This window comes from Musa acuminata, chromosome BXJ1-6 (genome assembly GCF_036884655.1).
Source record: "Musa acuminata AAA Group cultivar baxijiao chromosome BXJ1-6, Cavendish_Baxijiao_AAA, whole genome shotgun sequence".
NCBI classification, from domain to species: domain Eukaryota; kingdom Viridiplantae; phylum Streptophyta; class Magnoliopsida; order Zingiberales; family Musaceae; genus Musa; species Musa acuminata.
Genome location: NC_088332.1, coordinates 23913014 through 23927788, shown reverse-complemented (window position 1 = coordinate 23927788; position 14775 = coordinate 23913014). Strand labels below are relative to the sequence as shown.

At 37.6% G+C, this 14775-nt stretch overlaps 1 protein-coding gene across 1 annotated transcript; it reads right to left on the bottom strand.

Annotated features, from left to right (window-relative positions):
- Positions 1–7442: 7442 nt before the first annotated feature.
- On the bottom strand, positions 7443–12446 carry LOC135676640 (3-hydroxy-3-methylglutaryl-coenzyme A reductase 3-like). Its single transcript, XM_065188048.1, has 4 exons — positions 11380–12446; positions 10379–10560; positions 9063–9409; positions 7443–8039 (listed from the first exon to the last, which is right to left on the bottom strand). Exons 1-4 carry the CDS (start codon positions 12333–12335, stop codon positions 7797–7799), a joined length of 1728 nt encoding a protein of 575 aa, XP_065044120.1. The 5' UTR covers positions 12336–12446; the 3' UTR covers positions 7443–7796.
- Positions 12447–14775: the final 2329 nt, after the last annotated feature.

The following is a 14775-nucleotide window of genomic DNA, read 5'->3' as shown; positions in this document are numbered from 1 at the left end:
AATGACAATAACAAAGATCGTTGTCGAGAAATTCGATAGAAATGTCAACTTCGGCATGTGGCAACTCAAGATGGGGGCCATTCTGGTTCAAGACGGAGTTGATTTGGCATTACAGAGAGCTGAGAACATTCCAAATGGTATGTCAAAGGAAGATCTTGTGGGTATGGATAAGAAGGCCCGATCCAGCATTATTCTAAATCTCTTTAACGAGGTTTAATGGGAGGTAGCTACGGAGACTACGGCTAAGAGCATGTGGGACAAGCTTAAAGCCTTGTATATGAAGAGGACAGTAGAGAATCGTCTCTACTTAAACTAGAGTTTATATATGCTTTGGATGACTGAAGGTACATCTGTACTCTCACATCTTGATAAATTTGATTCCTTGATTATGGATTTGGAGAATATAGATGCAAAAATTGATGATGAGGATAAGGCCCTGTTACTTTTGTGTTCTCTTCCCTAATCTTTTAAGCATTTCCGTGATACTATGATTTACGGAAAAGAAATAATTTTATATCAGGAAATTAAATCTGCACTAAAATCTAAAGAGCAGATAGACAGGGATATCATTGGGGAAAATAGATAGAATCAGGCTGAAGGTCTGGTTGTCAGGGGTAGAATGGATAAAAGAGAATTTGACAGTAGTAGATCTAAATCCAGACATAGAAATTTAGAATGCAGATATTGTCATAAAATGGGGCACATTAAGGTTGATTGCTTTAAATTTAAAAATAAATTAAAGTAAAAGGAAAATTTTGTTGAGAAAACTATTGAATCCGCTGAAGCTAGTGTAGCAACTGATGAGAATGTTGGAAATATTTTCTCTGCTATTGATGAAAGGACGAGGTCTAAAAATGAATGGATTTTAGATTCTGATTGTTCTTATCACATGTGTCCTAATAGAGATTTGTTTTCCACATATGAATCTTGTAATGGTGGAATTATTTTGATGGACAATAATACAGCATGTGATGTTGTTGGAAGAGGAACAATCCGAATTAAAATGCATGATGGTATTGTGAGGACGCTCACTAATGTTAAACATGTTCATGATTTAAAAATGAATATCATCTCTTTAGGCACCCTAGAGGCCCTTGGGTGTAAATACACAGCTGAAGGTGGAGTTATGAAAGTTTCTAGAAGTGCTCTTGTTGTTATGAAAGCTTGTAGATCTGGTAGCTTATATATTTTGCAGGGAACTACTGTCACAGGATCAGTTGCAGTCTCATCATCATCATTGTCTGATTCTGACATCACCAAATTATGACATATGTATTTGGGTCATATGAGTGAAAAAGGTTTGAGCATGTTGAGCAAAAGGGGTCTAATTTGTGGATAGAGTACTGGGCCACTGAATTTTTATGAACACTGCATTTTTGGAAAGCAGAAAAGAGTCAGCTTCAATTCTCCGGCAGTTCACAAAACAAAAGGTACTCTTGACTATATTCATTCAGACCTTTGGGGTCCAGCTCATGTTCAGTCTAAGGGTAGTGCCAGGTATATGTTGACTTTCATTGACGATTATTCCAGGAAAGTTTAGATTTATTTTCTGAAGCATAAAAATGATGTTTTTCTAACCTTTAAACAATGGAAGGTTTTGATTGAGAAGTAAATAGGTAAACAGATTAAGCTGCTTCGAACGTGACTTTGATGAATTCTGTAAAAAATGAAGAAATCGTTCGGCATCACACTGTTAGGATGACGCCTCAATAAAATGGTGTGGCCGAACGTATGAACAGAACACTCTTGGAGAGAGCAAGGTGTATGATTTCAAATGCAGGGTTGACAAAGGACTTTTGGGCAGAGGCGATTAATATGGCCTGTTACGTTGTCAACCGTGCTCCTTCTATGGCACTTAACTTTAGAACTCCGGAGGAAGTTTGGTCAGGTACTCCTGCTGATTACTCTGATTTAGAAATTTTTGGGTGTCCAGCATACATGCATATAAATGAAAGAAAATTAGAACCTCAAGCTAAAAAATGTATTTTCCTTGGATATGCTTCTGGGGTGAAAGGATACAGATTGTGGTGTTCTGATCCCAAATCCCCAAAATTTATAATCAGTAGAGATGTTACTTTTGATGAATTGTCTATGTTATCTTCTAAAAAAGAATCTACTAGTTGTACAAATGATAGTGCGCAGAAGCAGGTGGAGCTTGAGATTAGTAGTTCTAATTCTTTTAAGTCGAACTCTTCTACTCAAAGAATGCCAGTAGATGGTCCCGAGTCTACTGACGTAGATGATCCAAAGGAAGAGCAATATTCCATAGCCAAGGATAGACCACGGAGAGATATTCGACCACCACAAAGATATGCAAATTTGGTTGCATATGCTTTGTCTGTTGCAGAAGAAACAAGTGAAGTTGGTGAGCCTACTTTCTACTCAGATGCAGCTTCTTATGATAATTCCGCTAAGTGGTTGATTGCGATGAATAAAGAAATAGAATCTCTTAATCAGAATAGAACTTGGGATCTTATGAAGTCGCCTTCGGGTAAAAAAATTGTTGGATGCAAATGGGATGCTATTGCTGAGAGAAAGGTTCTTATTCAGAAAATTCATACGAAGGACAATCTAGTTGATATGCTTACGAAGCCTCTTCCGGTTTATAAGTTCAAGCAGTGCTTGAACTTAGTTGGTGTTCATTGTTGGTGATTGCCCGTTGGGGCTTTTATGAAGAAGGTAGAGCATGTTTTGTTGGGACATGCCAAGGTGGAGATTTGTTAGTTTGGCAAGTCCCATAGTCCCACATCGGAAAAATCAGGCTTGTCATCTCCTATTGGAACTATAAATAAGGGTTTAGGCTTTGAAGTCAGAAGCACCACAAGAAAACCTAATTGTTTGCTTTAGACTTTTCTTATTTAGTAATTTTCGGTGTTTTATGGCCTAGGAACATCTTCCTAAGGCATTTGTAATAATCCCTCTTTTATAGTAGCGATTTGCTTCTCTTTTGTCCGTGGATGTAGGTCAATTGACCGAACCACGTAAATCTAATGTTCTTGTCGCTTCTTTTATTCTTCTGTTTTATTATCTTTGTTGTGTTGCCAAAATTACCCTTTGGTAAATTTCCTAGGGCTAGCTCTAACAACACTAGTGCTAATTGAACTCGTGGAAAAGATAACCCAGAAACTTTTCAGGTGCGATGTCATCTCCCTATTGTAAGGTCGCAAACAAACCAAATCGCCCGTGATGTTACCGATGAGTGATTCAGCCTCTTGTGTTAGAACATATGTCCTTGTCAAAAATCTCTACCTTTCAAATTTAACATGTTACCACTGATCCACCCACAACCTAGAAAATTTCAATAGGAATTCGGAATTCTATTTAGTCCTTGTAAAGTTGACTCTCTTGTCAAGATTGCACTACCATTTAGGATCAGTGAGAAGCTTCCAATCATAATATAGAATCAAAGATCATATGATTCTATGAATAATGAAAAATATCATACTAGTGAGTTGGTTGGAATAATCGAATTGGTCTCTACTAATATTCACTTACGAGGAAGTTGTTGGGGATGGAGGAGCAAGGAAAAAACAGAATACTACGATACGAGTAAAAAGAATCCTTTCAACTCAAGAAAACTGATGTAGTATTTAAAAACAGGAGGATTTATAATAACACTTACAAGATACAAAATGCACACACTCTATATGTCCCTTGCTTCATAAACTACGGTCTTATTTATAGGACTTAGTGACAACCACCCTATAACTACTAGATTGAGGTAGTTATTGAAACCCACCCTATAACTACTAGATCATGATTGAGGTGATTATTGAAATCATCATGTAACCACTAGATCATGATAACTATCTAGATAGAGATAACTATGAATCAAATCTCAACACTCCCCCTTGATTCATAGTTGCATACACCAATTTGCGACATAAAATAAACATGCTTTCGAACTAGAAGTGATTTGGTGAGGATATCCGTAACTTGTTCATCCATTCCATAATACTTCATTGTTATGACTCCACTTGCCTGAAGTACTCTTTCGATCATCTAAAGCTCCTGCACAATCACTATCAATGAAACCAAATAATTTGTATTTAAATTTTGTTTTGAACACCCATTTTAACCCGATCACTTTCTTTTCTTTCGGTAGATCCATTAGCTCCCAAGTTTCATTCTTCTCAATTGACTTGATTTCCTCCTTCATTATTTTTCTTCATTCCTCTTTTTTAACTGCTTCCTCAAAAGTTGTTGGATCTGAAATAAACAAAGCAAATGTTGAGTTGTAAATTTCTATCAGTGATTTGAAATTTCTTGGAGGGGTTTCATCTGAGGAATTAGAATTTGAACTGCTATTGGGTGAGATTGATGATGAACTTGTTGGAGCAGGACCTGTCACTTGATTCTGCAGAGTGTCTAGTTTTGCTGGAATCTGCATTTGTGTTCCACCTTTATTGGTCTCCAAATTCCAACTTGCCCTTTCATCAAACATAACATTTCTGTTAATAATAACTTCGCCACTAATAGAGTTATATAATCGATATGCTTTCGATTGTAAGGAATAACCAATTAAGATGTATTTTTCAGATTTTTCATCAAGCTTGTGATGATTTTATGAATTCACCAAAGCATAAGCAATATAACCAAAAATTATTAGATGTCTAACACTTGGTTTCATACCATACCAAGCCTCAAAAGGAGTTCGATTCATAATAGCCTTTGTTGGTGAAATATTCAACAAATAAACTACTGTTGCAATTGCTTCTACCCAAAACTGATTTGGAAGATGTTTTCCTTTAAACAAACTTCTTGTCATTTCAACGACAGTCCGATTCTTACGCTCAACTACACCATTTTGCTCCAGTGTATATGGTGTTGTCAATTCTCTATGAATACCATTTTCTTCACAAAAAGAATTAAACTCATTAGATAAAAATTCATCACCTCTATCTATCCAAAGTGTTTTTATATATCTACCACTTTGTCTTTCTACAAGTGCCTTAAATTTTCAAAAATTATCAAATGTTTCAGATTTCAATTTCAAAAAATATACCCATCTCATGCGACTATAATCATCAATAAACAATAAAAAATATTGACTTCCACCAAATGATTTTGTATTCATAGGTCCACATAAGTCAGCATGAATTAATTCAAGACAATTAGATGCTCTCCATGCTTTTCCAATAGGAAATGGTTTTTTACTTTGTTTGTCATAAATACATCCTTCACATACATCAAGTGTATTAATCTTGGGCAATCCGAAAATCATTCCTTTTTGGCTTAACAACCTTAAACCTTTAATATTAATGTGTCCATATCTTAAATGCCATAAACTAGACTCATTCTTTTGAGTTGCGGCAAGTGCATGCCTCTCAATATTTGACACATCAAGTGGAAACATCTTGTTTTACGTCATGCAAACATTTACTATAATCAAACCAGATTTTTTATCTTTAATAGTGTATGAACCATCATCAAATATTACTGAATATCCATCATCTATCAATTGTCCAATACTCAACAAGTTATGTGATAAAGTAGGAACAAAGAAAACATTCTCAAGGTATTTTACCTTCCCTTGATTTATCTTTACCTCAATTGTTCTTTTTCCTTCTACTTGGATTTGCTTGCTATCTCCAAGTCTAACTTTCAACTTGTGAGTTTTATTAATATCTCTAAATATTGATTTTATACCTGACATATGATTAGAACATCCACTATCTAGAAACCAAATATCATTGGAGATATCATGAACTTGTGAATGAGTCATAAACAACTTACTATTTTCTTCATTTTCCTTCACATAGCTTGCTTGCTTTTCTCTTTTCTAGCAATCTGCCTTCATGTGACCAAACTTTTTATAGTAGTGACATTGAATTCCACTCTTGTAATTTTTTTTATCATAATTTGATTGCCCTTGTTCATCATGCCCATTAAAGTGTCCTCTTCCTCTTTCATTTCCTCTACCACGAAATCCTCCTCTGCCACGTCCTCTTCTTACTGATTTTTTTATCTTTTTTGAAGTAGAAGACTCCCCCTTAACCTGAAATGCTTTTTCTTCACTTTTTTCAAGTGACCTGTTCAACCTTACTTCATGTGCTTGCAAGAAACCCATTAGTTCATCAAATGAATATGTAGGTAAATCTTTTGACTCCTCGATTACGGCAACAAAATGATCAAATTTTGGAGTTAAACTTCTCAAAACTTTTACAACAATTATATGATCAGAAAGATGTTCACCATAAGATTTCATTTGACTAACAATTTCAGTCACTCGAGAAAGAAAATCTTGTACCGATTCATTGCTTTTCATGAACAAAATTTTATACTCACGACGGAGGGTTTGAAATTTTACCGTAATCACCCTTGATGAGCCTTGAAATTCATTTTGAAGTATCAACCAAGCTTGTTTTGAGGTTGTCGCTGCTGTAATTCTTGAGAAGATCGTCTCATGTACAGCTTGTTGAATGAAGAACAATGCCTTTGAGTCCTTTCTATTCTCCCTCAGCTTGATTTCGTCATCTGGATCCGCATATCCATTCTCTATTAAGTCCCAAAGATCTTGAGACTTAAATAGAGTCTTCATCTTGATACTTCAAAATTCATAGCTTTTGTCCGAGAAGATGGGGATAAGGAGTTGAGACATGGAATTACTGTTAAAAGCCATAATGCTCGGTTCAGATTGAAACTAGGCTCTAATACCACAAATGTTGGGGGTGGAGGAGCAAGAAAAAAATAGAATACTACGATACGAGTAAAAAGAATCCTTTTGACTTAACTAATGTAGTATTTAAAAACAAGTGACAACCACCCTATAACTAATAGATTGAGGTAGTTATTGAAATCACCCTATAACTACTAGATCATGATTGAGGTGGTTATTGAAATCATTATGTAACCACTAGATAATGATAACTATCGAGGTAGTTATTGAAATCACCCTATAATTACTAGATCATGGTTGAGGTGGTTGAAATGATTACGTAACCACTAGAATTCTATTTAGTTCTTGTAAAGTTGACTATAGTTCTTGTAAAGTTGACTATCTTGATTGCACTACCATTTAGGATCAGTGAGAAGCTTCCAATCATAATATAGAATCAAAGATCATATGATTCTATGAATAATTAAAAAAATCAGACTAGTGAGTTGGTTGGAATAATCGAATTGGTCTCAGCTAATATTCACTTATAAGGAAGCCACACTAGATATATTGGAATAAGATTATAGATGACATGCTACATATACTTGAATCAAGAAGACCTGTCTTGAATCACATAAGACTTGGCTCTGTCAAGATGAAATGAAGGATAGTTTTGTTCATTTTCAGAGAAGAGGTAAGAGATATAATAACCATGGAACTTTAATTTGATGGAAACCACATATCAAATTTAACAAAAAGAAAAAAACAAAAGAATCAAGTGATCATTAAGTAATAAAACTTAAGTTTATCATCTCCACATATGTATCATATTTGATAGCAACAATTGGAAATTTTTTTTGTTGAGATTAGACCTTGAAATAATGATAATTATATCAGAGTTACATACTGTGTTTAGAAACCTGTCGGAGTTCTCACATTATCCAACCCAACATCCAACACAAATAAAAATTACATGCATGACAGAATTGTTAATAAGAAAATGGCACAGCAAAGGGAGTCACTTGAATGCAACAGTAGCCTGCAAAGGCCATCCTAAGGAACAGCTTAGAAGAAATGGAAAAACCCACACAAACCAAGAGATAACATCCGATAGCTTCTTTTCATCAGATTTTTTTCTTTGCTGTTGTTTCCTTTAAAAACCTTTGTTCATCCTTAGAGAAGCCATTCTAGATGACTTTCAGCAGGCAGCCTTGGAGAAATCTTTGCTGGATCTGTTGTACTTCATATGACTCATCACAAGTTGACCAGCTGCAAGAGCTGAGAGGAGAGACAGCTCCCCAGCCAGAACTGCACCGGCCACGACAGTGGCGAGGCGTCTGGCATTTGCACCAGGAGACTCCAAGCTTGCACCCTTCACACCAAGTAGGTCCAAGCAGGCAGCCTGGGAAGCAAGTTGAGTCCCACCTCCAACTGTGCCAACCTGTATAAAAAAGAAAACAGCATGAACTTCTCGTTCACATGATACCAGCTAACCTCTGGATATACCCGTACATTTGAATTAGGTCATTTAACATTGATCACAGAAGAAAGATGAGAAACATGTCTGCAAGATGACGAGTGGTTGTTTGAAAAATGACAAGCAGGACCACACATCAGCCCTACAGCTCATCATGTAAATCAAATTAAGGAAATATGTGGAGTAGTTGTTTGAGAACATGGTCTATTGAGTCGTCTTGTGGTCTTATTAGTACAGAACCTATCTCCTCATTGCTATAATACATAAATTAAGAAAGAATGATTCCTACAAGCCTGTGGGATTCATATGGCCATCAAAATACCAGAATGGCCTATTAAAGACTTGTCTTGGCAAATTTATGTTTAAAGTTCCATTGTATACAAAGCTAACTGATTGGGGCTACATTGATCTCGCAAGTACCCAAATCTCTAGTAATCAATTTGCCTGACAGCCACCTAATAGACAAAATTAAGATGTGAATAGAAGTTTAAGCCAATCTTAAACAACTTGACCAATTAATTTAGTCACTGTAAAGAAAGAAAAGGACTCAAAATAAAAGTTAAGAGAGAGAACATGGATCAAGACACAGATCAAAAGTCTATACCCACAACATAAAAAGTGATTATCATAATAGTTTAGCTATGAGAGAGTAAAATATGTAACATAAATCAAGGTATGCAATTTCGTACCGTACCGGAGTTTCAACGCTCGTTCGGTACGGTACGAAACTGTATACCGAGCGGTATATTGTTCAGTGTGTGTGTGTGTATATATATATATATATATATATATATATATATATATATAAAGGGGACGTCGCATCGCCTGTACGACGTCGCCTTTTCCTTCTCCCACGCAGGGCCACGTCGCCTCGTGTATATATATATATATATATATATAAAAATCATGGTGTATGAATAAACAGAAGCGATGTTAAACAAGATAAATCTGCTTAATAAACGAATGAGATTGATATGTCAATATTACCTCAATGGATGGCATGGTCACAGAGATGTGAAGATCCTTTCCATCATTCACAGCTTCCATCATGGTGATACAGTGTGAACTCTCCACATTCTGAGCTGGATCTTGGCCAGTGGCTATGTAGATGGCAGACACAACATTGCTAGCTTGAGCATTGAAGCCCCCAAGAGATCCAGCTATGGCTGAGCCAGCAAGGTTCTTGATCGTGTTGAGTTCCACTAATGCAGGTATATTGGTCTTCAAAACCTTCCTTACCACCTCCTCCTTGATGATTGCCTCACAGACCACCGATTTACCCCGTCCTTCAATCCAATTCACTGCAGCAGGCTTCTTGTCGGAGCAAAAATTACCTGATCAGTGCCAAGAGAAGCATTATAAAACACAAAGTTTAATATCTCCTACTAAGCAGACAAGCAAGTTCAATTGACACAGGTGAACTAGTCCTCTCTTAACCCAATTTTGCATCAACCATAATTGCTTGAAGTGAATGATACAAACATTGGTAGCTACATGGTTTGGCTTCTCTTAAATCACACCAACATATTTATAATCATGCAGAGTGTTCATGAATGTGCTGGTAATGGTTATTCATGTGACATTCGTGGAAGTTACCAAGAAACGAAATGGGACCGACAGGGACCCAAGTCCATCATCGACCAGCTAGACTAGGCAGCATGCCATTTGTGTACATGTTACATGTACATTTTACTCTAATGGTTAGACATGCCACAACCATTCAAAAAAATATTTTTGATCTCAATATGTCAAAGATAGTCCACCATTGAATGGCTGATTTTTATATGTTACAAAAAGTCTACTATGGAAAGGTTGATCCCAGTATGACAAATATTTTACCATGGAAAGATCGTGTAAGAATTAAATCCTTGTAATAACTAACTGAAAGTCGATAGCTAAATTCCAAAGCATGAACCCAACATTTAATTAAGCAGATATGCGATAGTACAATGGCCAATTTTGCAAATGAAGCATTGATCGGCCACATGAGAGTTAGCATCTACTCAGTGGAAGTTCTTGGTAAGGAATGGACATCAACAAACAGAAATGATGGAGACTTCCAATTCACAGCAGAAAAATAACAAAAAAATGGCAACATTTCACAAGGAAACAAGAATCTCAATGGTCAATTCCCAAAAAAAAGGGAAAAAACCAACAGATTAAAAGTCTAACAAGTACTTCACTTATGGTTCAGCTCATGAACTAAGAACCAGTATAGGGATCTTCATTCATTGATAAATCTATATTAAATAGGCAAGCTCAAAAGCAATTTCGTTAATCTTGGGCAGTGGCAAAAGTCTTACCTGAGATGCTGATGACGTCCATGTCCTCAAAGTCATTCTGCAGGTAGTCCAAGACATTTTGCACACCTTTGGAGACCATGTTCATCCCCATTGCATCTCCTGTGCTGCAACTGAATCTCATATAGAGGTTCCTCCCAGCGAGGGCACAGTGGATTCCTTGTAACCTGGCAAATCTGCTAGACCTGCAGAAAATTTTACGTTTTAAGTAGAAGTGATTTCCATATACTACAAAAACATGCGTCAGTCAAAAACAACACTGTTAAGGAAGTCCAATAACAACTCTGACCATAGTAGGGAAATGGTGAATTTTTTTCCTTGAAACATGACTATCAAAAACAATGAATGCAGAAAAATAACAAAAGCATGGAACATAAAAGAATTGCAACATAAAAAAAGCAAGCGGTTAACAAACACCATGATATGATTGTAACAGAACAAAAGCTCCGCATTTTTTCCCCCACAAGGACTAAAATCCACAACAAGCTCATCGTCGGACTGGCAAAAATAACAATCAGCCGTATTAAACAGAACCGAAATGAACACTTGCAAGTAGGAAAATGGTGAATTTTTTTCCTTGAAACATGACTTTCAAAAACAATGAATGCAGAAAGATAACACAAGCATGGAACAGAAAAGAGTTGCAACACCAAAAATGCAAGAGGTTAACAAACACCATGATATGATTGTTACAGAACAAAAGCTCCTCTTCTTTTTTGTCCCCCCACAAGGACTAAAATCTACAACAAGCTCATCGCCAGACTGGCAAAATAACAAGCAACCATATTAAACAGAACCAAAATGAACACTTCCAAGGCCAAAGCTAACTTTTCCATGGATTAGGGAGCTGCAAAAGTAACCGCAAAGCAATATTTTAACTTTAACCAAATCAATCTACGGCCATTTGATATAAACGAGATCCTAATGCAGAACAATATTCTCGATACCTTAATCACCATTTCCCCCTCTACAACTAAAACTAGAAAGCGACTAAGAACGAGTACCTGTTGAACACCAAGGCGATGGTCTCGAAGTTGTTGGGATCCTCCAAAAAGGCCTTGAGATCAGCGGCCCTCCTTGCCGTCGGGAGTCTCACGGCAGGTGCCCTAGTCATGCCGTCCCTCAGCACCACGCTCGTGGCCCCTCCGGATTCTGCGATAGCCTTGCAACCCCTGTTGGTGCTGGCCACCAGGCATCCCTCTGTGGTCGCCATCGGCACATGGTATTCCCTTCCGTCTAGTACCAAAGGCCCCGCGATCCCCACCGGCAGTTGAACATACCCCACCGGGAGCTCGCAGCACTGTCCCAAGATCGACGCGTAGTCCAAACCATCGAGCGGCAACCCCTCCAAGGTCCTTCCGGTGATCCTCCTGAGGGCCTCCCGACGGATCCCCGCGGCCCTCCTGCAATCGCCCAGCCTGGACTCGAGGACATAAGATGGGATCTTCCCGGAGACCACGGAGGAGACAATATCCTCGTCATCGGCAGTGATCTCCAGGTTCCTCTGAGAGGAGATGGTTCCATCCGTGGAGAGAAGTGGGCAAATGGGGGCAGGAGAGGGGGCAGAATCGGGGGCGGCGCCGGAGAGGAGGAAGTCGTCCTCCTCGTCGTGGGAGGAGACGATGGACTGGACGAAGGCGATGCCAAAGAAGCTGAGGAGGTAGATGAGGGAGGCGATGAGGCCGACGATGGCGAGGATCTCGGAGAGGCCGAGGAGGTGGAGCGGGGTGGAGCATCGGACCTTCTCGCGCCAACGCCGCATGAGGAAAACGAGAGAGCCGACGAAGAGGGCGGAGAAGAGGAGGTTGGTGTGCCGGATCGGGAGGGGGAGGGCGTCCGACGCCTGGAGCCGGGGGACGGCGGGGGACGAGGAGGGGGGGCGACAGGCTCCTCCGTCGCGAAAGGGGGAGGGGGCGACGACAGAGGGGGGCCGCGATGGTAGCCTCCGGCGGACGTCCATTCTCTCCGGCGACGATGAGTGGGGAGGAGGCGCGAGAGGAGAGAAGAGCACTGCACCTCGCTCGCACCTTGGAGGAGGAGAAACAATAGCTGGAGCGGGCTGATGCGATCACCAAACGGCAAAGTTGTCTCTTACCATTATTACAATTTTAAATTAAATTAGAAAAAAAAAATTAAAAATAATTAAAAAAAAAAGTATGTAGCACGAAATTTGGCAAACACGTTGCCTTCACAGTTAAACAGAAGCTTGACGGTCAAAGGTCATTTATCTATTTATTTGAAGACTTCAAATTTATATTATGGATAATCAGAACTTGGAATAAACAACGATCCGAACAAGTCTCGATTTGATGTGTCGTTGGTCGAACCCATAAATCAATTAGTCCAACCGTGGATTTAATATATTTTACATGTATTATATTAAAAAAAAATTTATTATAAGAATAATTTTATTAAGCATGACAAAGAGTAATTTCTGATAATCCACATTATTATTACACCATATATGATATTATTGAAAAATAAAAATACATGACAGGCAAATGGTTGGAACGATATATTTCTGTCGACATCCCAAAGATTATAATTCATGTGTGGTTTACCACACATCCCATTTTAACTGTTATATTTCAAGGTTTATTATTGTTTTTTCCTCTTTCAATTTACAAATTATGAGATTTTGAAGAACAACTAACTTTTGTGTGAAAAATAAATAAATACAGATTTTTAGGCCATCTCAAAAATCGCTGGTGCAAAAACATTCTATATTATTGAGAATTGTAGTAAGCTATCACATCAAAAGTATGAAGACAATTGTCAGAATGAAAACACCAAATTTGACAACGTGAAAAATGATATTTTGATTGGCTAAAAGGATTTCGGACAACATTATTGGATTCAAACGCATTTTCAGCATTGAATTGCTTCGTGACTCGAATTTCATTGTTATTTAAATAGATAAATATTAGTTTCAAGTCTTTTATGTAAGACGAAGCTCTCTTTTATCGATCTTGCACGTATTTTTTTTATCCATCCATATCAATAATCATCAGCATGTTTTAGCTTTTTAAAAAGTCATGCATTCCATTACAGTTATTGGTGGACAATTAAATCAGATCTTTATATATATATATATATATATATATATATATATATATATATATATATGTGGTAAAGGACTGACTCACATGCATTGGGCCAATCCATCCATTTTATTATGCCACATAGATAGCGATATTCTTACCAGTGACACTCAATTCAAACTTGAACACAGGGCATGCATTAAAAGCGACACTCTAACCATACAAGGTTGCCAATTTGCCCTCCTCTTCTTCTTCTTCTTTCTTAGAGTTGGGTTTTGTCCACTAGTGTCACCTTTGGTTGCTTGTTGAGACTCAGATGAGAGAGATTGTCGAGTTTGCAAAGGTCAAAAACCAGGAATTTTTTCTCAAACATCATTTTCTTGAGATAGATTTTCAGATTGGTCATTTTGTTGATGTAATTAATCTCAAGATACTATTTTCTTAAATTATAGAATACCTTTCCAACCTGAGTAGATGAGATAATTGACTTATTCTTATCTCCACAGCTTAACACTAATAAGGAGATTGATCGAAGAAGTTGTTAAGAATTAAACGAAAAAAATAGAAAGATAAAAATCGTAGAAGAAACTATAAAATATATGAGATGTAATTGCATAGTTCATTTAGATAGTAAGCTCTTGATAGCTATTTATACACATTCAGCAGGGAGGATTTTTCTCAATTGCTTAGAGATTTCCTCGACTACCTTGAGGAAATCTTATCTACTTATCATGCCCCCGCAAGATTGTGGTAATGTGTTTCATACGGGAATGGAACACTGGATTGACATATAAGTAGGTAGCTCAAATATTATCACAATATACTGTAGGAATAACCGTAGAGTTGACGTTGAGTTCCTTAAGCAGATTTGTGACCCAATTGAGTTCAACAGCGATGGTGGCGATGGCATGGTATTTAGCTTCAGTTATAGATCGTGCAACCATCTTTTATTTTTTAGAACTCCAACTGATTGGAGTAGCTACAAGGAAGATAATGTACCTTGACGTAGATGTTCTATCATCAAAGTTCCCTGCCCAATCAGCATCAGCAAAGGCATGGAGATGGAGTGAAGTATTTTTGCAAAGAAAAATGTCATGATTAAGAGTCCCTTTAAGATACTGTAAAATTCGTTTGACCGTAGACCAATGCGTAATAGATGGTCGATACATGAATTACGATAATTTATTGACGGCAAATGAGATATCTGGACGGGTGAAAGCTAAGTACTATAAGGAGCCAAGGACTTGTCGATATTGAGTCGAATCTATAGTAGGACTTCCATCACATAATTTAAGTGATTCACTGGTAGAGAGAGGAGTTGTAACTTCTTTTGCATCCTGCATGTTTGTCTTTGATAAT